At 41.2% G+C, this 26478-nt stretch overlaps 1 protein-coding gene and 1 long non-coding RNA gene across 4 annotated transcripts in view; one reads left to right on the plus strand and one right to left on the minus strand.

Moving 5' to 3' along the window:
* KCNC4 (potassium voltage-gated channel subfamily C member 4) overlaps nucleotides 1-25536 on the plus strand; it is a 45513-nt gene extending 19977 nt beyond the window's left edge. Inside the window, exons 3-5 of one of the 3 annotated variants that reach the window (XR_013544856.1) lie at nucleotides 5240-5425; nucleotides 24492-24685; nucleotides 24849-25536. Coding sequence is in view for 2 of the 3 variants with exons in the window: in XM_072997491.2 (XP_072853592.2) it covers nucleotides 5240-5425; nucleotides 24492-24571 (266 nt within the window). In the remaining variant the exon portion in view is untranslated. Of the gene's footprint in view, nucleotides 1-5239; nucleotides 5426-24491 lie in introns of all 3 variants that reach the window. The other 2 variants (XM_078392773.1, XM_072997491.2) reach the window with 2 other exon arrangements.
* LOC144589021 (uncharacterized) lies at nucleotides 5979-24495 on the minus strand. The gene is made up of 2 exons (XR_013544858.1): nucleotides 20897-24495; nucleotides 5979-19519 (listed from the first exon to the last, which is right to left on the minus strand). It is a non-coding gene; the product is annotated as an uncharacterized LOC144589021 (long non-coding RNA).
* Nucleotides 25537-26478: the final 942 nt, after the last annotated feature.

A 26478-nucleotide genomic window follows, 5' to 3' on the forward strand; every position in this document is an offset into this window, starting at 1 on the left:
CTCTAAGTCAGAGAAAGGAATTTTGTGATAAATGTAGATGGAGCTCAACTCCTTCTAGATGCTGAAGGACAGATTGCCCTGCACGCGAGATAAAAAGGGGCTGCAGTCTTCCTATTTGCATCTTTCCACTTTGGATCATCATGGCCATAGTGCCGGCTTTGCAGTGATAACAAAGACTGACTCAAACCAATCCAGAGCTTTGGAACACCACATTCCTCTCTCCCTCCCCCCCCCTTTTTTGGGAAATTACAGTTCTCAAAACCTCCACAACCAACATGGCCAGTGGCCATGCTAGTGGGCAGAGTATGAGAGTAGTGCTCCAAACAAGGAACCTCTTCAGGTTCTGATTTTGCGTCATGTCAGTATAGAAATGTGCCCTTTTCTGTTGATGACCAGGGGACTCATAGATGCTTGTTCAAAGGGTCTGACCTGGCTAGTCTGAAAGCCCATTATCATTCTTGCAGCTAGAAATGGAGCACAATTCTCTGCTCTGGTATAAATAAGAAGTAACTGTATTGAGTGCATGATTTTGTTCTAACAAGTGTCTTCTTGTCATGTCTGATTTAGGAAAATATTTTACTGGAATGTGGGGGACGGTGGAGAGACAATGTCTTTGGTGGTTTTTCAGCAGTGACTTCTTTTGCCCTGTGTTACTTCACTGCCAACAAGCATTCCCTGAACCATGGAAGAGCCACTGGTAGACTGGTTTCCAACTGCAGCTATTCACATATTCAGAACCCAGTCTATATGGCTCTTACAGGAACCATTCAGAAGAGGTGGTTCACATTACAGTTTTTTCCCCTCTCCTTCCACTATAACATTGAAATGAGAATTTGTTCATCGCTGTAGTGAGGACCAGCATGGCTTTGTCTCTACTAGGGCTGCCACCTAATTAAATAAATGAAACAGCGCAGTCTAATGAATGTGAGCTCAAACAGAAGCCTCACTGACTTAAAGAAGACTTACTCCCAAATAAATGTTTATAACAGGATTGGAGGACTTTTAGCCCTCCAGCTGTTCTGAATGATGACACACACACAGCACCTTGGTGTTGGCCAGACTACATAGGGTCACAGGGGGCTGAATACTAAAAACCTGAATAGCCAGATGCTTCCTACCTATGATGTATAGCAGTGGTTCTTAACCTTTTTGAAAGAAACGCCCCCTTGAGCCATTGAGAAAGTTATCATCGCCCCCCTCCCCACGGTGATATCTTATTTATTTATTTATTTATTTATTTATTTATGACACTTAAATCCAATGACCCCTGAAAACAGAACTAAATTCCAAGAATATGAAATGCCCCCCCCCAAAAAAGTAACATGTACTGATTTAGTTGCAAGTGAATTTTAAGACGCAAAAAGAAATATAAAAAGGGCATAAAAACAAATGCAGGAACTAAAAATTTCAAGACAAAAAGTCGGAAACTAAACTAAAATTGGAGGAATATATTCATGCACACTGTAAAAAGGCTGCATCCATCTTCACAGGTTTGGCTTGCTCCAGCGCCCCCCTTCCGCCCCCCTTCTGCTCCAGCGCCCCCACGCCGCCCCTTTTCATTCAACTGCCCCCCTGAAAAATGAAATCGCCCCCTGGGGGGCATTATCGCCCACGTTAAGAACCACTGATGTATAGGACTGCAGAGCTGTTCACTGAAAAAAGAGAGGGGTACTCCCAGGCACGGACTCAGAGATGTTTGCTATATTATGTGTATGTAATTTGGCCTTAAATGTGTAAAAGTAAGATCCATTTGCTTTCCTGTTTCTCTAAAGCAATCGTGGACAAAGTGTGGCTTGGGAGGCCATTTGCAGCTCCCAACACTGTTTTTGAACTCCTCTAGATGCCAACTGCTCCTAAAAAGCATCTTCCAGTAAAAGCAACAACAACAATAAACCCTTCCAAAACAGTTTATCACTGCTCCTAGGGGCTCCTAGGAACTAAACATTCAATTTTCAAATATATCACAGGACCCCTCTAGTTCTATTTAACATGAAAAAAATTCCAGAAGTTTCCTTCTGGCCACATCTGTGTTTATTTTTTTTTTAACTTGTTTGGTGTTTTTCATTTGGTAGCACAAGCTAGGAGTCAGCCCTTAGCCCATGTAATATTTTTCTTCCACATATTGGGGGCACATCCTTTTCTTTTTAAAAAAGCAATTAAAAAATAACAGATATACCCACCCACCCCAAGTCATCTCTTGACGAGTTAAAGTCATCATGTAATGTAGTCATAAGTTCATTATTGGAAAAAAGAATTAATTACAAGTAACTAATTATTTGGTTGTTTTAGGTTTTTCGGGCCATCTGGCCATGTTCTGAAGGTTTTTTTTCTTCTTCTTCAGAACACGGCCAAACAGCCCGAAAAACCAAATCCTAGCCATGAAAGGCTTTGAGATTAAACTAATTATTTGTAACATGTTTCTCCCAGGCTGTTTCTCCTAGTCAGGGGAGGGTGGGTGGGTGGGAATAATGCACATGTGTGTGTCAGAGGGGAAAGCAAAGCATGAGAGGTGGAAGATCCTTGATGTGGGTAATTTGTTCCTGCTGAGTGCTATGCTTTTTCCTTCCATCAGCTGGCAATTGTTAAGACTGCTGTAGTTGCTGCCCAGGGCTGTGCCTCTCCAGGGTGTCTTGTTGCAGACTCTTGGCTAACAGTGGAGAGTGCTTTGGGACCTAAGTGTGCAGCAGTATTTGAAGGGGAAGAGAAGGGGAAGAGAGATTGTTCTTTCTCCATCTTTGCCAGAAGACAGGCAAGATTTTTTTTTATTGAAGTACTTTCTGGTAAATGACTCCTAAAGAGGCTAGGCTGGGGGCTGATGTGTCGATGCACATGTGCACATATGTAAAGGAGCATTGATAACACCAGAATGGGAACTGCAAAAACAGCTGAGATCTTAGTGTGAATGAGCCGTTTGTTGTCTAGATTTAGATCAGAACAAATTAAATTCAAACTGCATAAAAGGTTTAAGCCCAGAAATCACTTAGCTTGCTTCCCAGTGCAGCTGTCTGTAGCTGGAAGCTCATCTTTCTTTAATTTAAAATGATGATGATGATGATGATGATGATGATGATGATGATGATGATGAGCCTAAGGTTAGTAATTCAACTTCTGCAAGCTTGTTAGTGAGCAGACAAGGTTTTTGGACAAGTAGATGAAAGGTAATGGTAACCGTTGCCAAGTATCACCTAAATGAAGGAAGCAGGCTGGCAACAGAATAGCTGGCTGGCTATTGTCAGTAGAAAAGAGAAGGAGGTACAGTGCAACTGGCATATCTGGCACAGATGGTCCTCCCTGACAAAAATCTACAGCAGAGAGTGCAAGAACTTCAAGGCATGGTTGCTGAAAAGCTCACTTCTGTTGTTGCTTCAAAAATGAATTAAAGGCATTTCTATTGGAGAATGGCAGGTCTGGTTTAGCCTGACCATATCAGTACTGGAATAGTAGAGGCGGCGGCCTGTTACCTGTGATATATATGGGTATCAGGTAACCAAGAGATGGCAAAGTTCCTTTTCTGGGCTAGGACTCTTCAGGTTCTTCAGTCACCATGGCCAATAACTAGAAGATTCTGGGAGTTTTAGTACAACAAAGGAACTCTTCCAATTTCTCCGAGTAACTGACAGAGAATGAAAGCAGCTTGGAGGAAAGTCTGGTTTATGTTGAAACTATGCAGTGCCATCACTACAGTATCAACACATGTGCTTGGAGGCATTTCCTTCAAGTCCTTCTTTCTTCAAAAATAGAGAGGCACAGAGCATGTGGTTCAGGAGTGCTTGGTATTGTGTAGGTTCACATTCACAGAGTTGGAAAGAGCTGTAGAGGATAGGTTATTGGTCTAGAAGATGAGAATTTGATTCTAGTGTACTTCAGAAATGTGCCAGGATTGTGGCCAGGCTCCCAGATTCTATAAATTGTTGGGATGCAGCAAAATGGCAGGGATATTGTCTTCTACTGCAATGAGACTTTTAAAAGTAGATGAATGGGTTGCAGCCTAGGGCTTACTAGAGTTTTCTTAAGTCATTAGCAAAGTAAGTACACTTACTACAGATAGAAAAGAGCCATGCTAGCCCTGTCACCTTTGCTTCTGCTTTTGTTGTTGGAAAGGTGATGCTGAGTCTGGAAAGACCCCACTATCTATGGGGGTTCTTCATGCAACTCTGGATGCTGATTTTCCAGGATTCTAACCCACTTAGAGAGTTCCCACAGAGAGGCGAGACACACCCCTCCATGTATAGTAGAGGAATAAAACTAGAAGCAGGTGGTTAGGATTACCCCCCCCCCCAATTCCCTTCCACTTGTGGCAAGTGTACTTGCTTTAATAATGAGTGAACAGGGCTTATATTTGGTGCTCATGTAGCTCTCATAGAGGGTTCGTGCTCTAGCATCAAAGAGGGCTCCCTTCCTCCTCTATTCTTTTGCCAATCACATATTTGCTTTACTGCAGGCCAATTTGCCTCTTATTGTGTGGCATGTGCTCTCAGTGAGCTGTTTACTGTGCTCTTTTGGGGATCTAAATGGCCACCTCTTTGTACTTATGAAGGCAAAACAAATGTGCTACATTTACAGCTTCATAGGTCCTTTAAGATACTGCCAGTTAAATCTCAGGAGGAAGTCACTAAAGAGTTTTCTGAAGGAATATGCTCCATAACTATTATAATCTTTGAGAGCTCCCTGAGGCAGGCAGGGCAGCAACCCTGAGGTAAGTATCTGAGGACGTTATCTTGTGGTAATAATACTTACAGATAATAATATTAAACAAACATGCCCCTAACGTCTTCTAACAAACGCACTGACACTTCTCGCAGTGGTTAAACGGCTGTACTGCAGCCAAAACTGTGCTCACGACCTGGGGCTCAAGGTTGACTCAGCCTTCTATCCTTCTGAGGTTGGTAAAATGAGTACCCAGCTTGCTGTGGAGGGGGAGCAATGTGTAGCCTGCATAATTAACTTGTAAACCACCCAGAGAGTGCTTGAAGCACTATGGGGCGGTATATAAGCAGCACGCTTTGCTTTGCTTTTGCTATAGAATTCGTTGGCCAACAAAGCATGTGGGAGTAGAAAAAGAGCTGAGGCATGCCAGTTGCCACCACATATACACATCTGTTAAGATTCTTCAAATACGGAACAGGGACCCTTGTTGCCTCTGTCCTTCTGTTGCAGATTATGCTGGAACATTGCCAGAATAGGGCCATATCTGGTCTCCTCTCATTTCTAATGCTTATTTCCCCCCCCCCTTCTCAAGATTCCAAGCAGAATGGCGATGTGAACATCGTGATGTCGGATGAGGAGCAGCCTCTTTCATCATCACAGGAAGAGAAGCAGCCCATGAGGCGCTCAAGTACCAGGGACAAAAGTAGAAAAGCAGCTACTTGCTTTCTTCTGAGTGCTGGAGATTTCCCTTGTGCTGCTGATGGTGGCATCCGGAAAGGTACGAAGGAGAATCTGAGACACGTGCCAATGGATGGAGGGCAGATTGTGGATGAAGAAAACAATATATATTTATGAGGCAGATTTCTCAGCTGAGCAACAGCTAAATCATCATTACGGTTTAAAAGGGAAGGGAATGTTGCATTTTGAGATGGCTGTCCTGCATGACCGTTTCACATCTTTGGTCAGGTTGTAACATTGGGTCTCATTGTTTCTATAACTCTGTCAGTACTGTAGTAGTCAAGGCAATTGTGGCTTCTCCCACCCATTTCTTCCTGGGTTCTGTCAGTGCCCTCATCTGAGGCACTTATGTGGCTCCCACACTATTGCTGCTGTCTGATTTTTCCACTACAAGCAATACCTTTCTCTCACATTTATTTATTTATTTATTTATTTATTTAATTTATATCCCGCCTATCTGAATCACATAGGACCACTCTAGGCGGCGTACATACAACGTATAAGACAAGATTCCCAAATGCAGAAAATCCCACAAGGGAGCTTCTGATTCATCTTCAACTCTTTAAGTTGTGTGACTGGTGTTCTTGAAGCAGTTTTTCTGGACAAACCCTGCTGTCTTTTATTCACATAAAAGATTTAAGCCCCTTGGGAGAGATTGTTCTCATTTTAATTTAATTTCTTTTTTGCTTTTGCTATATCACTACTGGAGGCATTTGTTTCCTTCGCATTTCTTTGTTGGTGTTCTTTACATTTTTGTTCATTTTGTTTGTCCCTTGTTCACTGACACTACTTTTTGTGTTGTTACCATCTCTGTGCATTGCCTTATGTTAGACTATTGGCTATTCTTTTACCTAAGATTTTTTAAACACACTGAACAGTTAGAAATAGCTTCTGTCTGTGGGGGTGGGAACAGAACCCTCTGTCTCTGTGGAAAACACAAATACCATGTGTTCCCAAAAATAAGACAGTTTCTTATATTAATTTTTGCTCCAAAAATGCATTGGGGCTTATTTTCAGGGGCTGTTTTAATTTTTTTCATGTACAACAATCTACATTTATTCAAATACAATCATGTCATCTTCTTCTGGTTGCTGCACAATGCTACACAATGCTGGAGGGCGGGGTTTCACCTAACTGGGGCTTATTGGGGGTAGGGCTTATATTATGAGCATCCTGAAGAATCATACTAGTCTTATTTTCAGGTTAGGTCTTATTTTTGGGGAAACAGGGTAGCAGCTAAAATATTAAAACACACACACCCAAAAATCCTAAAACAATATCTAGCACTATTCTTCTTTCAATCAAAGGAGGAGGAAAGAAAAAAAACAGAGAACTATTGGTTCAGAGAAATACAGGATAGTGCTCAAATTTTTTTAAAAAATTCTAGAAGCAGCACACTAATCAAAACAGCATGCGGGATGAACCACGGACTGTGTAAGTTTTCATATAACGGCTGAGATCAGATTAGATGATGTCTGGAGTCCCTTCCAGTACCACAGTTCTGTCATTTAAAGCTAGCAGTATATTTTGTAGAAAAAAAATCTAGTATAGATACACATTTTCTGTCTCTTTTTAGTGGTTTTCTGTCACCATTTCATCTAGGCTTGTCATTCACAAACTTTACTCTTTTTCTTCACCTTCTTTTCCTCTGATTTGTTACTGTATTTTTGTTTGTTCTGTTTGTTCACTTCTTCCGTTACAAAATGGCTTAAATCTTTTCTTTTGCTATGGCCATATATAGAGCAGTGGCAAGCGATCTGTGGGAGTAAGACCACATGTGGTGCTCAGACTCATTTCACAGATCTGTCAGTTTGGAGCTCTGTTAAGAGTGAGCAGCAAGAGAGAAAGAATGGGGTGGGGAGGAAGCAGTGGACATATCGGGGACGGAAGGGGAGGGGAAAGGAGTTGGCTTAACAGAGTGCTGATTTTGAACCTGCCTGTTGCTAGCATGTGCCCTTCCCCCCCCCACTCCTCTGGTGTGGCTGTAGCCCTCAAAAGCAAAAATGTTCCCCACCTATGACATAAAGAATCTGGTTAAATATATTTACTTGATCCCAATTCATTTCACTCTGTTCAGACTGTCCATCTCAGAGATGGGGAATTTGTGACCCTGCAGAGGCTGCTGGGTACCAACTCCTGTTGTTCATTCTCAATGGGGCTTATGGGAACTGGAGTTCAATTATTTTTTGGAGGGCCACAGCTTTTCCAGTCATACATTTTCCCTCCTTCAGCTTGTGCTCTCCTTGTGTCTGCCAGCCTTTATTCTAACACGTATTTTTCCTGTTCCTTCTCATTCTCCTTCCTTCAGGTTTCTCACCAGCTGGGACAGATTTTCCCCTGACTTATCCCCCTAATAATATCCCTTGAATTTAGTGCAGCTGAGCTCTGATTTACACCAAGATGCACAAAAGAAGAACATTGCATAGCTCATTTGTTTAAAGGCCACAGTAACTAAGCTGGGTAAATGTGTTGGTTTCCATTATAGTAGCAACCAGCAGTTACAAGGGGGCACATTTAAGATAGACAGTTGAGAAAACATAACCAAATAAGACTGAATCATTATCATGAGCAGATCTTCTGGCTCTTTGCCCTTCCGTTGAGAGCTGAAAAGCAAGTTGTAACAGCCTAGACCTGATTCTGAAGCACAGGCAACTTCATTTACTGAATAAGGGCAGGATCCGGGGCCTCTGGAAAGCTTCCTTGCATACAGTGCAAACCAATAAATATTCCAAGCATTAAAGTTCCATAAATTATTATTTATATATATAGATACTCATAGTGAAAGCATGGTAGAAGTAATTGATACAGAAAAAACAACAACCCAGAATTGACTGTTGATATCATGAAGCTAAGATTCAGAAACTACGTCTCTCATAATACGTAATAACCATTTCTGTTCAATATAGTAGAAAAACATACTCAATACAGTAGTTTCCTTTCAGAAGACCATATTTTGAACAGTGAGATGGCCAAAGATAATGTAATGATATTAGGGTTAAGGTGGTCTCTAGCTTTGGTTCCATTTGAACCTGTACTGTGTTCTAATGGTGTCCTTCCTTGACTATGTGCTCAGGTCAGGATGAGAGAACGTGTCTAGTTTGGAAAAGTCAGCCAGTATGGTATGAGGGCATTTGTGGATAGTTTGTTCACAGCCTTATTTAAAAGCTGATCTCTGAATCCAGATCATGAGTTTAGCCTGTGCCAGTCCTTCATTTCCCATGTTGTTGAGAGGGAAATGAAGGATGGAGCATGGAGAACGGAGTGCCCAGTCTTCGTAGGGCACAAAGAGCATTTGAGCACATACTCAGAGGAAAGGGAAACTTCCTGTCTCTAAAAGGAAGCCCTTCAGATGTTGTTTTGCACCGTTGGCTATACTGCTGGGGCTGCTGCAGTTGTGCAACATGTGGAAAGCAAGAGCTTGCCTGCCCCAGCTCTAGATGCATTTATTGGAAGCCCCCAGTGCCCAAGGGGCGGACTGAGAAGCACCAGTAGATCAGCCATCAGGAAAACTGACAAAAGGTCCTTCAGGGCTATAGTTATCATGGTGATATGAATACAGACAAAAATATGACATTACAACTTGGGACTGGGAGATCAATTTACGGACTAAGAGGAATATTTAGAGTAGACTGTTCAAATCTTGGCAAGCTTCTATTACTTGCTTGTAACAGACCTCACGCCCACAGTCTTCTGTCATTTGGAGAGGCTCTGTGTATGGGTTTTTGTCAATATATATATTCTTCATATTTAAATTGCAGATGAACAAACTGCATGTGAGTCATATGCATACAAGTATATGGTGAACGTGCTTGTTTTCATACTTCAGTGTACAATATAAATGCACAAATTGATATCTGTGAGTATAGTGGTATCTGATGCAAGTAAATATCATTTAAGAACATATGGATGGGCCTTGAATCAATCCATGATAAGCCTTGTGCTGTATATCTAAATAGCTGTGGAGAACTGGGAATTTTATCAGATGCAGCATTTCCCATCACCTGTTAGTTCTGGCAGTCCTAAGCTGACATTTAATGGAGTTGCGTCCAAATGCACATACATGACTGTGGAAGTGAGTCATTAGTCATAAGGCTATGCAACTAATTCCATGCTCATGTTTTCCAATAGTAAGTCTCTGTACTTCTGTACATGTCTGTGCTTCTGAGTGATGTGAGGGGCTGTATATGGGGAACACTGATTCCAAATAACAGTATCAGCTGCTTTCCTAGTGCTACCACTTTCTTTACAAAATGCCTTGAAACAGTTCCCTGGCAACGAACAAAATTTTAACCACTTAGAGTTACTTCAACCAGCATCTGTATATGGGACTAGAAAGGTTGAGGTCTAGCTAAGCTGTGCACACAACAATTAACACAGCAGTAACTAAATACAACACCACTATAAAGCAATTTTCCTATACAGTCCTCAAAGTAGATTAAAAGTCATTTGCTTCCATGCCTTCCTTGCTTATGTTTGTACTGGAGTTTCACTTGTTCTTTTTTGACACTGAAAACATTGATAATCAAGTAGAATCGGATAAAGTGCAAGTATATGTCAAAACCAGACCCAAACTTGCAGCTCATGGTTTATGTTGCTGGGATTTTCAGGAAGAAGCAGGCTGGTAGTACTGTATATTGATAGTTTTCATATGAAACCACTAGCTGCTCATCTCAGATCCAAGGGCTTATATAGATTTAAAGATGTCAGCAACTAGTGTGCAAACTATCTTGTTGCTACATGCTGTCAAATCACCTGATTTATAGTGCCCCCATAAATGATCTCTGGTTCGTCCTGTCCTCAACAACCTTCCTCAGCTCTTGCAAACTCATGGCCATAACCTCTTTTACTGAGTCAATCCATCTCGTGTTTGCTCTGTCTTTTTTCCCCCTGCTGTCTTCATAGCATTATTGTCTCTTCCAGTGATTTCCTTTTCATGAAATGGCCGTAGTACAACATCCTCTGTTTCATTGTTTTTGCATCTAGAGGAAGTGTATGCATCATCTGATCTAGAACCCACTTGGATGTCTAACTGATGCATGGTATATCTTCCAACAGCGTATCTTGAACAAACTGATATTTTCCTGTGGCTTCCTTCACTGAGTAGCTTTCACAGCCATAGTAATTGGGAATACACTAGTGTGGATGTTTTTGGCCATGGATGTTTTCTCTGCATTGACAAATCCTTATAATTGAAGATATTTTCTCATTCCTTCATAACCACCCTTCTGAATCTGAGATTTGATTTGCAGTCTGTATTATGTTTAAAATCCCAGTCAGTGCTCACAAAGAGGCTGCAGACTAATTCAGGAATTTACCCTTCATACTGGAAACAATGTGATTCACATTCCAGCCCATATCCCCCAATTATTTCCCTCCTTGCGCTGGTCCCACCTCTGGTTATTTTTTAATGGGGCATACATATGGGAAATAATAATAATGAGGACCTAGCGATAAGGTGATCTAGTGCCAATCTCATATATGTAAGAAATTAAAAGAAATAATTTTTAAAAAATCAGACAACAAGCAGGGGAGAGGAAAGCATGTGGGGGCATGTTTCCCCCAGTCCTGAACTGCCCCAGGTGCCCATGTCACTAAAACACCATCTACAGACATGCATCCCATCTTTATAAGAATGTATCACAAATAACCATGTTGGGAAAAGCCTGTTCAAATTGTTCTAGCTTGAAAAAGTAAGCCCCCCTCCCATGTGGCAGAGGAAAAAGAGCAGATTTGGGAGCAAAAAGGGCTGGACCAATTCAAATCAGCCGTTGTGACATATGGTCAGTTTAAAAAAAACCCTTCAAATTCACCTGTTTTGTAAGTGAAGCAAACCCCATGGTATTTGACCATGTAATCACAGCCTCAGTCATCTTCTGATTTCTTGGCTGCAGTCTCCATTTGGATTGATGATTGAACTAATGTACAGTATACACAACCTTTCACTATTTCAGTGTCTTCATTGTCAACATCAAAGTTATGCAGTTCTTCTATAGTCATTTTTTTGTCTTTTAAATGTTCAGCTTTAGTCTTACTTTCACCTCCACCAGGAGTGGTTTCAAGTCATTGCTTCTTTCTGCTAGTAATAGAGTGTCATCTGTGTATTTTAAATTATTGGTATTTCTTCCATCAACTTTTACTCTGTCATCTGAATCTAACATAGCTTTCTGTATGATATGTCTTGTGCAAAGATTGAACAGAAAGGAAGAAAAACACCTCTAACATCTTTGCCTAAGGGAAACCAGTTTACAGTATTTCTCCATATTGTCCTAACTGTAGTTTCTTGTCCACAGTATAGCTGGTGCCTCAGAATAATCAAGTCTTGAAACTAACACCCATTTCCTTGAGAGTAAGCCACTGCTTTTAATGATCCACACAATCAGACTATACATTTTGTAGTGTGCTTAAAGATAAGGATTGCTGTCTTTTCAAATTCTATTCTGTTCACCGAACCAACACACCTTGAACCAACACACGAGTTCTTATTAGAACATAAAATTGAACTGCCAAGGTTTTCTCTCGATTGTTTCTTGCTATCTATGATGTGTAGAATTTACATATCAAAAATTAAACTGCCCACACTTTAGCAGTTCTAAAGCTTCTCCTTTTACATGCTCCTGGAGCCTTTGCCCACTCTCACTGCTGGATCTGCTCAAAATTCTGCATCTGCCCAAAAACAAATAGAATAAAGGATGGGACAAGAATTATAGTCACTCTTGTTGCCTTGGGCATTGGCTTGACTTGCAGCCCGGCTTTAGTTCCAAGTATGGTCATGTTTTGACTCTTTTTTTTCCTCCTGAGTGTGCCTGTCTATCCCTTTATCTTTCTGTTCTGTTCCAACCCTGCTCTCTCCCAGTCTTCCTCCTCCTCTTTCTTCTCTTACCATTCTGCCACTCCTTCAGGAAAGACAAAAGGAAGGAAGATGGTGGCTCTAGTGTTATTGTTCAGCTTTGTGTGACCCAGCTTACATCTAAATGCAGTTGGCATGGAGGTTCTCATCCACCAATTGAAGAGAAATGCACTAGACCAAGGATGAGCCACTTATGACACTTAGGATGTTGTTGCACTCCATCTCACCTCATCTGTTTTGGCAAGGTCTGGTGGGAATTGCAGTCCACTAGCGTCTGGAAAGCCACAAGTTGCCAACCTTGCCTCAGAGCATACACAACTTCATGTTGTGCATGTTGATTAGGAAGCAAGTCCCACTGTGCTTAGTTATACTTCCACTCAGTTATGTATGCACAAAACTGTAGCTTTAAAGTTAGTTCTGTCTCTGGGCAAGGTCCTAGAAATCATGGGTAGGTCTTGCTTACTGGTAAATAATAGTATGCATAGGACTGTAAGTTGAAGACCATTAACATGCTGTTGGTAGTTAGTGATTCTCAGCATAGAGAACAATGTGATAGCTCTAGAAAGGCTCACCTGGAGAGACTCTTGATTTATGCACTCTGGATGCAGGCATCCCTTCATCAGGAGAAAACCGAGGCATCCCTTCATCAAGAGAAAACCGTAGTCATATTTCACACAGTTTCCTGCTGGTAAAATCTGAAGAAGGAGAAGGATAAAATGCCAAGACTTCAATTATTTGCAGTTCCTTAGCTTTGGTAGCTATGAATGAACTCTGCACTATTCCAGTAGTTAATCTGCTGTTTACATCCAGCAGGTTTGTCAGGCGTTTGTTCCACGGAGACATGCTTTGCAGTTGTGTGATTTGTTTAATTAAGTGTATTCATTTATCTGTTAAGCCTGCCATCCTCAGTATTGAGTGAGTCATGAAAAGAAACACGCTTCAAACTGTATGCCTTATTGAGCTAAGAGAATAAAATAGGTTTCAGCTCATCAAAGTAATGATAAGGCACTGATATGTGGTTCTTGTCATTGGCGTGGTATCTGAGAAGAATATCATAATCTATAATAGGCTCAGGTACACAGCACCCCAGTGTGGAATAATGCCAATTTTGCAAGTTGGAAGCTAATTTGGGGATTGACAGTCCAAGACTATACATGTCTATTCAGATGAGGGAATATTCGTAACCTTACAGGTCAAGAAGGCATTTGCTGGAAGTCTATCTATTATAGGTGTTGGCAGAGTTGTTTAAAATAATGGGTAAAAAGGAATAATCAGCTGTGCATGCAAATGTGCAGAAAGGGATGGGAACTGGAGGAACATCCTTTATTTGATTTTTAAATTGTTATGGTTGCTTGGAACTGCAGTTCACCCTATTTTACTAAAACTGGCTATAATATTGTATTCTTGAAGGCTTTCACGGCTGGGATCTGATGGCTGTTGTGGGTTTTTCGGGCTCTTTAGCCATGTTCTAAAGGTTGTTCTTCCTGATGTTTCACCAATCTCTGTGGCCAGCATCTTCAGAGGATTGGAATAGGAACTCTGTCCATGTGACTATCCAGAAAACAGCAACAGAGCAGGGACAGAGTTCTTTTGAAAAGTCTAGAGTGAATTTAGTTCATCTGTTGTACTTTCAGAAACCCAAACCTTTATACAGTGGTGCCTCGCATAGCGAGGTTAATCCATTCCAGATTAACCCTCGCTATGTGAAAACATCGCTGAACGGAACATAAAAACCCATTGGAACGCATTAAACATCATTTAATGCATTTCAATGGGCCCTAAACTTACCGTTCAGCGAAGTTTCCTCCATAGCGGCTGCCATTTTCACGCCCTCGGTAAGCGAGGGGAGGGCGCAAAAATGCTGTGCGCGGCCATTTCGGGCATCCGGCAGCCATTTTAGAACCGCCGAACAGCTGATCCATGGGCATCACAAAGCGAGGATCGGTAAGCGAAACGCTATGCAAGTTGTGCCCATTGGGATGATCGGTATGCCTCCGCATTAGCGATCCCGAAAAGGGGATCGCTATGCGGATTCGTTGTTGTACGGTGCGCTCGTTAAGCGAGGCACCACTCTACAGTATTTATCAGTGTGACAGAGGTTTCCAATATAGGAACAGAAGAGATAAGAATACTGAAAATTGATTAGTTCCCTTCAACCATGGGATGGGATGGAGAATCTTTGGCCTATGGTGGAACATGGCTTGTGGGAATTCCATTTGGCCTTCACGGTTCTTCTGCTATTTTCTCCATCAGGGACCAAATATAAGAAGTTAAAGCTCATGGATCTGTTGCATAGATACTGCTGTACTGTATTGTTCTGTAAGACAAGACAAGATACACACCGCATAACACAACATAGTGTCTCAGTATTACATCCAATAGAGAACTTCAAAGTCTTCATTTAATGAACCGTGCAGTGAATGTGATCATGAGAGAGGCAAGATGAACACATACAATATATTTTGTGGTACCCCCATGCACAGAATATTTAATAAAACAGCATGAGCAAAACACAGTTTCTTGCCTCTATTCTGAATGTCAAAGGTCAGAAAGAAAACAAATGGAATGTTGATTGTGTTGTGCTAGAGGAGACTTAAACAATTGTTAGTGTTTCCAAAAGGCGGATAGGAGAGGGCCAACAACAACAACAACAATGTGCCATCCAGTCAATTCTGATTTATAATGACTCTTTCCAGGCTTCCCTAGGCACACCAAATGGGTGTGCCATTCCTTTCTTTTGAGGGCACCCTGGGACTGTGCAGCTTGCCCAAGGCTACACTGGCTGGTCCTTCTACCAAGGAGCACAATGGGTACTTGAACTCTGAACTTCTGGCTCTTCCTGAGCTACCCATGTTTAAAAATCACTATTTCTGCAGTCCCAGGCAAGCAAGAAAACAAAAACTTCTCAAGGCATTGCAGGGCTAACATGTCTGGCTGGTGCGCAGCAAAGACTTAATGGTTGCAGGTTTATGGGCTTGGCCTGCAGGTGCATTCCTTGAGAGATGTTTGTTTTGGGGGCACTTGAAGAGAATTGCTTTCCCTCCCAGTCTGAATGCAGGTTCCTGGCTTCCAACATGAAAATAGCAATTACCTGTTAATGCAGCAGCCGGGCTAAAATACAGCACATATGTACGTCCTGAAAACTTGCGTTTAGCTCAATCACAGCCAGCTTATTACTAATTAGACACCCTTGCCCTTTGTAAGACAGGAAGTCAAATCAAATTGCCCCAGTGATCTTTCTCCTTCATGAATCTGCTTGTGTGCATCATACATTAATTTTCATATCAATATAGCAGGTTTACAGGGAAACTGGAGATAGAAGACAGGTTATTGGTTTGTATGTGCTGAGTATTTTGATAAAATGCATGAACTCTTGGAAAGGGTGGGTGGGATGAGGTGGGTTTGGGAGCAGGGACTGGGCTATAAATAGCCAGATGGGTTCTGCTGTATTTATCCTGCAGTGTTAAGACAGCTGAAGACCGAATGCTCTTCCTGCTTAAACCAAGGACAAACTTGTTGCACTTTGATATGGAACATCCCCACTGGACCAAGTATTCCTAATCACCAAGGATAATATTGTTTGAGGCAGTGCTTATTAGAACTGACATGCGGTTCTGCTATGCAATTTTTAGACTTGGCATTATGCAACTTGGTATAAAAAGCATGACTAACAGTCCTGCTGCTGTGAGAACAAACAAGCAGAATAAGGGAGTGAGCTTCTGGGAAGCTGAGTAGAAATCTCCATAGTACTGAAATGGGTTTCCATTAGATGTTCTCTTCACACAGACTTTTCTTCACAAACATGTACAATACAGGATAATCAGTAATGTCTATACATCTTGAGTTCAGAATGTTCATTAGAGCTTTTCTGAAGACACCTACAGAGAGGAAATGTTCAAATTAAAGAAACATTTTCAGGAAATAAAGCAAAGAGAGCCAGAGGCTTAGAGTTAAAGCCCCAGTCATTTTGTCTCTAGGACAAGGCTGCATGGGCGAACTTGGCTCAACTTGAAACAATTTCCATTGAAATTAATACATTTTAATCCAGAGTAAATGCATGCAAAATCCAAATGCAGAAGAAGCTTCAAATGATCAAGAATTTGCTCCATAGGATTGCCGCTGCCAGGGAGTGAGCCACCTGTTCAGTGTTCAGCATGAACTGTGCTGATGAAGGAGAGAGTTGTGTTTGTTCCTTCTTTCTCCCCACTCTCTTGAGGATGGCCGTTGCCCACATGTAGGGACTCCATTAGCAGGAATACACAGTCATCCTACAGCAGATGTAGTGGAGCAGGGAGGGCAAAGAGAAGGCAAGGGCAGCTATAGCAAGGGCTAGACCTACATTAAGCGGGAGAAGGTAGCCTCAGATGGCAGGACACTAGGAGCAGTGAATCCTGCAATCTCCTCACTGTTGCTGCAGCCTTAATTCCCTCCCTGTCACCACATCTCCTCCCTCTCTTGCACATGCAGCTCTTTCTCCCACTTTCCACTGCTTTTTCTTTTTCTTTTTCTTTTTTTGAAAACCTGTCATCTCAAAGCAGTGGGCCTGTCCTTATACAGGGTCAACAGGACCAGGGCAATAAAAAACAGAGCAGGAAAGAGATAAGACAAACAAAGGAAAGAGAAGCACAGCTTCTCTGTGCTTCTCTCTCAATTGGCAAATATTGTGGCCAGAGTCTTGCTGCCCTTTTGGTTAAGTCTGGATCATCTGAGACTGGGATACATAGGGAGAGAATGGAGGAATGGGAGGGACATCAAAATCTTGACAACCTTATGGCCATATTAGTTTTGTGATTCCTTCTGCCCAGGAAGGAGTGGCTGGAGGTGGGCTCAGAGCTCCAAATGCTGTATCCTTGTTACAGCTTAGAAGGGGAGGGGGGAACTCTTGAGTCACTGATGCTCTAGCTAGCTCTTCTCCTGCTTGATTGGCCCATTTAAAGCTAAATACTCATTTTCCAGAAAGCTGGCAACGGGTGTTCTTTGTTTACTTTCACAACATGGTATCTGCAAAGAACTGATTCTGCAAGAATCTATCATGTTTTAGAACTCTACATTGTGATTCAGTTGTAATGGGTCCCCTTTCATGGGTTGCTTTTCTCTTTTATGTGATGCCTATGTCTTTAAGAACTTGAATCTGCAAAATACTTTCCTGGCATAAGAAAATGACTTGCCTAAATCCACATAAAACAGGTTGAGCTGGAAGTCCTGAATATCCAACCTCAACCTGATGTACAAATTAGCCACAGCAACTGTGGCATGTACAAGTACAGCTTTCTTCACCATTTTCTTGACAGTCTGCAGAAACTCTAGCTTGATCTTCATTGTTCGTTCAGAGTAATTAAACACAAACTAGAACAAGGCTCCTCTATCTTGAACAGTTGTGGAACAAACAGAATTTCAGCTTACATGGCAAAGATGCAGGAGCTGTTTGGTTCTGGCCATTTTGTCTAGTTTCACTGAGAGTGCCAGGAAGAGTAGCAAATAGAATATTTGTTCTGAGGTGGAGAACTTGTTCAAAACATTGTCATTCTCAATATAATGCATGACATTTTGTTCTCTCCAGCTTTAGTTGGGTGAGATCCAGTCTCATCAGAACAGCGATCTTTACCCATATGACTACTGATCTTCTGACCCAGTACAGGGAACAGGATGCAGCTGCCTACAACCAATCAACTGCTAATGTGTCAGATAGCAAGTCTGAATCCAGAGTAATCCCAGAAGAGCTGACCTGGGAAAACAGCAGGGCATTATAACAGAGATGGTTAATTTGTTTACATATTAAAGGAAACAGGCACTCGGAGGTATTCTTTCAGTACATCCCATGTCTTTCTAGATAAATCAAAAACAGGGTAAGGACGTGGTTACAAATTTGGTCCATATGCATGTATGGATGTGGGGGGGGGCAGGGGGTACTAACACAGAATAATATTCCATCTCCAGTCTACTCTATTACTTTAACTATTCTTCTACCCAAGTTAGATTTGACTAGAGACTGTAGTTGCATATATAGAATGACATTGGAACACTTCCATGTGTACTTGGGAGTGGCATTGCCATGTTTATATTTTCATATCCTTTCCAGCAAAATCAAGAACCTACATACCTGCCTTGACTCGGTACACCATGTACCGTTACTGCATTCCTGTCTTTCAAAAATATAAACAAATACATATACTCCAAGCTGAAAGTGATTCTCTTTTGTTGTTGTGGGTTTTTCAGGCTCTTTGGCCGTGTTCTGAAGGTTGTTCTTCCTAACATTTCACCAGTCTCTGTGGCCGGCATCTTCAGAGGACAGCATTCTGTGCTCTGGTGTAGTTGGCTTGGGAGTGGAGTATTTATGGCTGTGAGATGGCTTTTGTCTTTTTCTGTAGATGGGTGATCAGTGTGTCTTGTTGTGGATGTATTGTTGTGGTAAGGAGAAGAGATTATCTGTCACTGTGATTGATGGGTGTCATTAGCTGGTCTTTTGTGTGTAGTGATGCCGGCCACAGAGACTGGCGAAACATTAGGAAGAACAACTTTCAGAACAAGGCCAAAGAGCCTGAAAAACCCACAACAACCATTAGATCCCTGCCATGAAAGCCTTCGCGAATACATTGATTCTCTTTGCCTCATGTGTGGAAGCAGCATAAAGTTAGCTCCCATCCTGGAGTGCAGGAGCAGCATGTCTTCCAGCAAAATAGTTATCTTCTGCTTGGATCTCTCCACAAGCAATGGTGGGTATTTGGTCTATTTTTTGAATACGAGGCATATGTTTGCCTCTGCTGACATCATGATGGGGGCTTTCTGGTGCTGCCAAATTTGAGGGAAGCTTCCTGGGACCAGTGCAGGCTAACAACTGAGTGAGGATCAAGTGTTCTTGACCATTTTTTTTTAATGAGCAGCACAGGGACTAGGGATCTTATGGCCACCCAGTAGGAGTAGTATCATTGTCCAGACTGGTTAAGGGTGACAGGAATTGCAGCCCAGCAATATCTGTAGGATCACAGTTTCTCTAACACTGCTGGAAAAGAATTACAGCTTATCTGTGCCTGTAGTAATTGTACACTGTTCTCTTGTAGATGCTCAAGGCACAACATAATGACAATATATGAACTGACCAGCAGGTTCTGTATACATTTACTGTAGCATTTTGTTTCCAATAATATAGTTAGCTCTGTACAATGAGGAGCTTACATATGAGGTATGACATAACAGCTGTACTGTTCTGGTCTCTCTCCCCATCCAGCAATTGGTAAATTATTTTTCCAGTATTGCAACAAGTAATGTCAACTGCTTGCTGTTCCGGTGCTGAAAGGAATAATAAGAATACAATATTTTTAAAAAGTTTCTTGCCATGCCTTTGATGGAGAGAAGCAATGCACAAGCAAAATATTTAATATTCTGTTTATTAAATACACAGTGGCCTGTGTACAATATTTTTACAAAGTTTCTTGCCATGCCTTTGATGGAGAGAAGCAATGCACAAGCAAAATATTTAATATTCTGTTTATTAAATACACAGTGGCCTATATATTTATGGTTGCATTGAGAACTTTTGACAAAAGAAGCAATGTACAAGCAAAATACATATTTTGTGTATTAATACTGTCATTCCATTTCTCAGAATATTTTCATTTTCTCAGAGGAGCCCAAGCGAGTGGGGAAAATGGAAAGACCAAAATGTTAGCTGGCTAAGATATTTAAATATCATAGTAATAATTGAGCTGCCCAGAAATCATCTGTACTACGGTTTTCCTACTTTGCCAGCAACGCTCCTTTGTGCTTCCTGTTAAAATAAAAACATCAGTAAGACTTCGCTTATTGTAACGAAGTAAAAAACATCATCAACAAAAAGCAGCTGGACCAAATACAACCATCCCATAAAAGGAAGTTTTTCCTGTAATAAACATTCAACGCCTGCTGCATTTATATAAGCGTGCAACTGTTAGCCTGAAGCATATCCCAGACATTTTGTAGCATAGTCTCTTTGCGTAAAAATTGCTACTCCCCAAATACATCTAAAATATGGGTAAAATCCCCTTCTGTGTGTTCCTCTTCTGGAACTCATGAAAGGAGGTCTCGCATACCTCCTTGCAGAAGCTCATTGGTATCAAGGGGGATAATCTCCAGCCTGTGCAGTTTAAGAGACTTATTGTAATCCAAGGTGTAGTGAGCTGTACATACATCCACCCACACACAAACATGTATGCACCATGATCTGGTGTTACCCCTTACACAAAGATAAGAGATATGAGAAAAAGGAGTTGGGGAGTGGAACAGACTTCAGTTTTTTCCCCTGAAATCAAAGTACATGTCCTTTAAATGTTGCAAGCCTTTGCACAATTACTGTGGTGTGCTCCATTGAACCCAGTGGTATTTACTTCAAACTAACAAGTTCAGGCTTCAGATCTCTTAAATGTCTGTGTTCTCCATTTCTTTCCTGCTCAGAGGGGCTGTCACTTAGTGAGAAAGCATATGCTTTGAATGGAAATACTGTAGTTATGTGTTCCGTTCTGGGCTTCTCCAGATAGGGCTAGAAAGCATTCTTGCCCCACCTATGGAGACCTGCTGATGGTCAAGTAGATAAGACCAAACTAGATGGGCAAGTAAGTGTAAGTCAAGATAAATACAACTTTATATGTTCTCTCTGTCCTTTGATCCCATTTCTGAAAGGAGCCTTCCTACCTCATATTCTCAGTGAGACCTTAGAATCCAAGCCGATTTCATTGAATTACTTCTGTCATCCTCATTCCAGATTGCTTCAGTTTCACAGTTGCTGGTTGCTTTCTTCTTTTAAAAAACACAACTCGGGTTGCTTCACACTTTCCCCTACTACTAGTTTGTAGAAATTGCACCGGGGTTTATTTTGACACATCCGGAAGTTCCATCTTTTAGACGTTTCCTAATACTGTACAGTTATATGGTTTTTACATCTGAACCTTTACATCAGTGTGCACTCAGAGGTTGGAAGAAACACATTACAAGTAACAAGGTACCTATAATGTGTCACTTTGGAGGTAATAAGGGTACAGTACTCTGGTGTTCTTTTGGCAAGTAATATTGTAGAGATAGTAGTGTATCTTTTTGTTTGCTTTCTTCCTCATTGGCAGTGAGGAGCTAGCAATTATTATTTTTTGTGGCGTTTTGAGAGGTATTTTCCAAACTTCAGACAATTTTCTTGCTTTTTTAGCTGGATCTCACCACAGAGCAAAAAAGCAAGAAGTAACCAATAAGTTACTAAAAAATTAAAATCTTGCATCAGAAGAAGCAGACAGCAGTCCATGAAAGCTAATGCCAAATAAAACTTGCTGTCTCAAAGGTGCCACAGAACACCATCAATCATAACATGTTATCTCAAGAGATTGTCTTATATTTCAGTGGTCCAATAAAGCTATCCCCCATCCTTGTTTTCAGTCATCAAGTAATGACTAAAGCAAGTGAACTGATCCTGCGCTACTTCTGGAAAGGATTTAGCCATGTTAAAATCAATGGGAATACTATGCAACTGAACTTGAAAACACAAAATATAATTAGTATTTAATCACCACACATGGAAGTTGTCCCTTTTTTTTCCAGATTAAGGTTTTATGCCTTCTAACAGCAATGTGACATGCAAAGTGCAGCAAACAAAGCTTACCCTAACAAGGTGTCACAGTAACTGGAAGAGAGCCATTTGCTGGTTTTCAGTTATCAAGTTGTTAAAAAGCCAAGGATTCCCTCAGGAATCAGAAGCTTGCCAAAAGTGATATTTCATGGCCATGCAAAAACAGCAAGAGAGTCAGAGGAGCATCCTTTAGTTGATTTGTTTTAACTTCCAAGCTGAAAACTGGCCTGACCGTTAAGGCTGTGGGTGAAAATACAGGCATTGGTATTCTGATTATCGACTGGATGCTGTAAAAACTTTGGCCAGGTTTTCCATCTTTACATTTAAAGTGTGTCTTGTAAACAGAAAAAACGTGTACATTGGTTTCATTTTATTCAAGTAGTTTAGTTGTCTGTAGCAGGAATAATGCATATTGCTCTCTAATCCACAGGATTGGCCCATCCATTAGCCAGTGTGGGTGAGGTGGTCACTTCAGGTGACTACACTGCTCTCTCTCTCTCTCTCTCTCTCTCTCTCTCTGTGTGTGTGTGTGTGTGTGTGTGTGTGTGTGTGTGAGAGAGAGAGAGAGAGAGAGAGAGAGAGAGAGAGAGAGAGAAGGGCAAAGGCATTGTGGGAGGTGTTGCCATTTGAAAAGAAAACATTCATTCATTCAATATGAAAAGCTAGACTATACAGTTGATCATTACAGAAAGACACCTCAGCTGCTTTCCTCTCCTTCTTGCTTTCTTGTCCTTCCCCTCCGAGTGTCGCTGTATGGCAGTGCAAGAGGCATGAGGGGGCAGCGCATGTACTCCTTGACCTACAGTGGCCACTGGAACTGCTCACGCCAGTGCTGCTGGTCCAGAGTCACTCAGAAAGGAGAGGGCAGGAGCTGTGCGATCCACAAGATGTGCGTGATTAGCTGTGGCCTTGCTAAATTAAACTGCAGCTGAAAACATTTGTCTCAAAGGGGCCTTATTAAAAGAAAATGTTCAGGGGATTAAATGGAACCATGCCCCATTTAAATTTACGTAGTGCAATATTTCTACATGGCTTATTTACATTACTGTATTTTTTTGAAATTAACATTGTTTTAATTATACTCCAAAATTAAACTATAGGAAATTATGCCAGCAGTGATTATGATAATTCCTGCTGGGGGAATATAAGTGCTCTTTTATAGTGATGTCCTTTTGCTTCACAATCCAGCTGTATTCACTACTTGGGTCATGAGTTAACATGGGTGCTCGTTTGAACTTTCTGCAGCTAGAACTGATTATGACCACAGCTACTTCTATAACTAAGATAATTAAGTACTGACCTTTTTTGCATCAGGATCCTAGTGACTGGCAGTAATGATTACAAAAAGAACTATAATTAGCAAGTGTCTGTCCACTTGATATTCCATGCTGCCTCTGGGCTTCTGCAGTTTAGAGATTCTCTTATGCTTGATTCAATTGATACCTCTTAATATAACATTGCAGTTCTGTTCCTTCCTTTCTGTTCCTGACCTCTCTGTATGGTTGATAAGGAGAAACACCTGAAGGACTGTACATTTTGTTCAGATGGGAAAAGCTAAGGTATTCTGCTGCTGAAAGGATGATCTGAACCCTCACTTGGAATATCCGTCTATGACATTTCTCCCTTCATGCTCAATCAGGAGTAGGAATATGTGGCGATCTGGAGTTGTTGAAATGCAGTTCCCATCAGCCTTAGCCACCACAGTGAATAGTGAGGCATGTTAGGAGATGCAGTCAAGGGACAATCTGGACAGTCACATATTGGCCATCCCTGTCCTGGATACTATTCCTACGCTCGGTCCGAAGGCAAGATCAGCCTGACCACAGCTGTGGATCCTTTAGGAAGGCAGTGCTCAGGCCACAAAGAAATCAGAAAGAGAAATGTCACCTGTCTTTGGTGATGACTCCACTATGAAGATCTTAATGTGTCCTCCTGGACACCAGCCCAGAGATTACTGTTCTTTGGAGAACCTCATCCATTTAGTCTCAGTTAGCTTCAAGGTTGCTAACACTGACGGTGCACCATTTCTGGTCTGAGTGTATAGGTATTTTTTGTAAAAGTTGGATGCAAGCTTCTCAGTAAGGCAGTTGTTTAAAATCTTACCTCTGGAAAGATTTAAAACTATAATTGCAAAGAGCAGTATTTTATATTATTACTACTTTCTTTATTACTTCTTGGGAGGTATGATACACTTAGTGTTATCAGAATCAGGAGTGCTACTTGTCCAATCAAATCCCCCTTCTCTCACATAATTTTTTTGTTAAGCTAGGATTTTATTTTATTTTATTTTATTTGCAGGTAGCATGCACATTTAGTGGATAGGCTGATTTAACAGTCTGCTAAAGATTATTTGAAGCATTGCTTAAATAAATAGTCACTCAGTATAGAGCTTATGAACTGGGCAGAGATGGACATGCTGTAGAGAAATACTCTGAAATGGGAGGGGAGGTGGGGGTAATGACCAGGGCTCCTTATACTTAAGCTATTGTGCAAAAAGAGTTTACCCAGATCTGATGCTTCTTCTCCTAGCCTAAGGAATGATACTCTGGTGTGGTGTGGATTTTTCAAGTGTCAAATACACATGGGAAGGGTGATGATGCTCTAGCCCTCTCTGTAGTTGGTCCATCATGATGCTGTCCATTTCCACTGAGCCTTTGTCTTTTCCTTCTGACTCAGCCAAGCTACCATATGTGCTGTCTGGGCAGTTTCTCCAGCCTTTAGAAGGCCGAATGAATCATCACCGCTCTTCCCTTTGAAGGATCTTCTGGATTCTCCACTGCACAACTCTCATTTTTTTCTTCTTCTTTATTATATATTTTAAGAAATCATTCATGTCTAGGAATCAATGGCAAGCAAGCAAGTATTTGAAGGTATGATTTCAGTGCCAGATCTTTTAAATCCAAAGATGTTCTTGTCTGTTTGGCTCCAGGACAGAGACAATCTTAAAATAAGTATTGGTTGGAAAACAGTTTTTCATTTTTCCTGTTTGAATGCTTTTACCAAGAAAGAATCTAAAAATCCTTGTTTTTGCAGGACTGTTGAATCCTCACTGACTGTCACTAAAAAGCTGGGACTGTCTCGATCAATTTTTCCTGTTAGAAATATAAAGGAGAGTACAGTATAACTTTTAAGGACCTGCCTAGTTGCTGTAATCCTGCTTGCTATGTATTCAATGTATAAAAATATATATCTGAAACATCCCAGGGTTATTCCACACTGCCAGTGTCATCATGAGATCCCACACTTTTAACTGTTCTATCAAAAGCTTTCTCCCTTCTGTTATATTGATTGACTTTTTGGTTGGCATTACTACTGTTTCACTGTAGTTCCTGGACATGGTTACTGGCAGGCATTGCTGATCTTAGATACCTTTTTATCCATCTCCTGAAGATGCTCAGTATATAAATGTCAAGCACTGCCTCTAGATCTTTTTTTTTTTTTTTTGAAGACTCAAAAGTTGTTCAGCAATTTGAAGCCAAAAGTTACTGAAAGGAGAAATCTTCCTAACAAAGGAACTTATGGATGTGTTTAATGAACAACGCAGAACTGTTATACTGGAGAGATGGTTTTGTTTTGAGGTTTTCCCCTTTAGTGTGCTGTTACTGTATCTTGGACAGTATTTAGTACTGTTATCTTCTGCATTGTACACATGCCTGTTCCTGTCAAACTGTACTAGAGTTTTAATAAAAAGGTCTGAGAGCTGATATCCAGCTTCCAGGTATTCTTGCTGCCTTTTTTTATTGTTGGTTACTCTGTAATGTGTGGGGGAGGGTAGAGGGGGAGTTCAAGCAACAAAAACAACAGGCGTGATAGTGTGCTGGATTACCATGACAGTGACATAGACAGTGAGACGGCCAAGACTCTTAAGTTTATGTCATGGTACTACGGTATGTCCAATTATTATTCTCAGCTAGAGTAAACCTATTGAATCAATTGAACTTTGGTGAGCCAATATTCATATAGTGTAAGTTCCATTGTTTCAATGAGCCTATTCTAACTGGGACTGACAACTGGGCTGCATGCAGACTGTTTCAGAAATAAGGAACACAGGAACAATCAAATTGAAGTGTTTTTTTAAAACTTTCACAACAACAAAGTGATGTAGGGTAGATCAAGTGATTAACTAAAGACTCAAACCCCTGCCCCCTAATTTCTGAGTCATATGTTGAGCCTGGCTTTTCCTCATCCAGACCCATCAGGTTAGCCAATAGGTCATACTGGTAAAAGACACAGTCAAGAGGAGCTTTGTTTTAGCTTAGGACTGCTTTTAGATCCAGTTAGCCTTGTGTCATCCAAATATACAGTATTATCCAATTCCTGTCATCCCTAGTCAGCATAGGGGATAATGTTGTATGGAGATGATGTAGCTTGTAATTTACTACGTCTGCAGAGCATGAAGTTGGGGAAAGGTTGAATACAGACTTCATAAGTAGCTTTCAGGTTCTGAGGTAGCAACATACAAAAGGGAAACATTCCATATCCTCCCATGGATGCTTCCTCATACTTAATTGTAATGAAATGCTCAGCTAGGAGATGGAAGTCCTGTGTGGACATGTTCTCAGTTACTCCAGAATGGAGGTTCAGACTGCTGTCTTGTGAATTGCTATTTGGAAATAAAGTCAGTGCAATCAGTTGGACTTACTTCCAGGTAGGCATGTATACT

Source organism: Pogona vitticeps, chromosome 4 (assembly GCF_051106095.1).
Source record: "Pogona vitticeps strain Pit_001003342236 chromosome 4, PviZW2.1, whole genome shotgun sequence".
NCBI classification, from domain to species: Eukaryota; Metazoa; Chordata; class Lepidosauria; order Squamata; family Agamidae; genus Pogona; species Pogona vitticeps.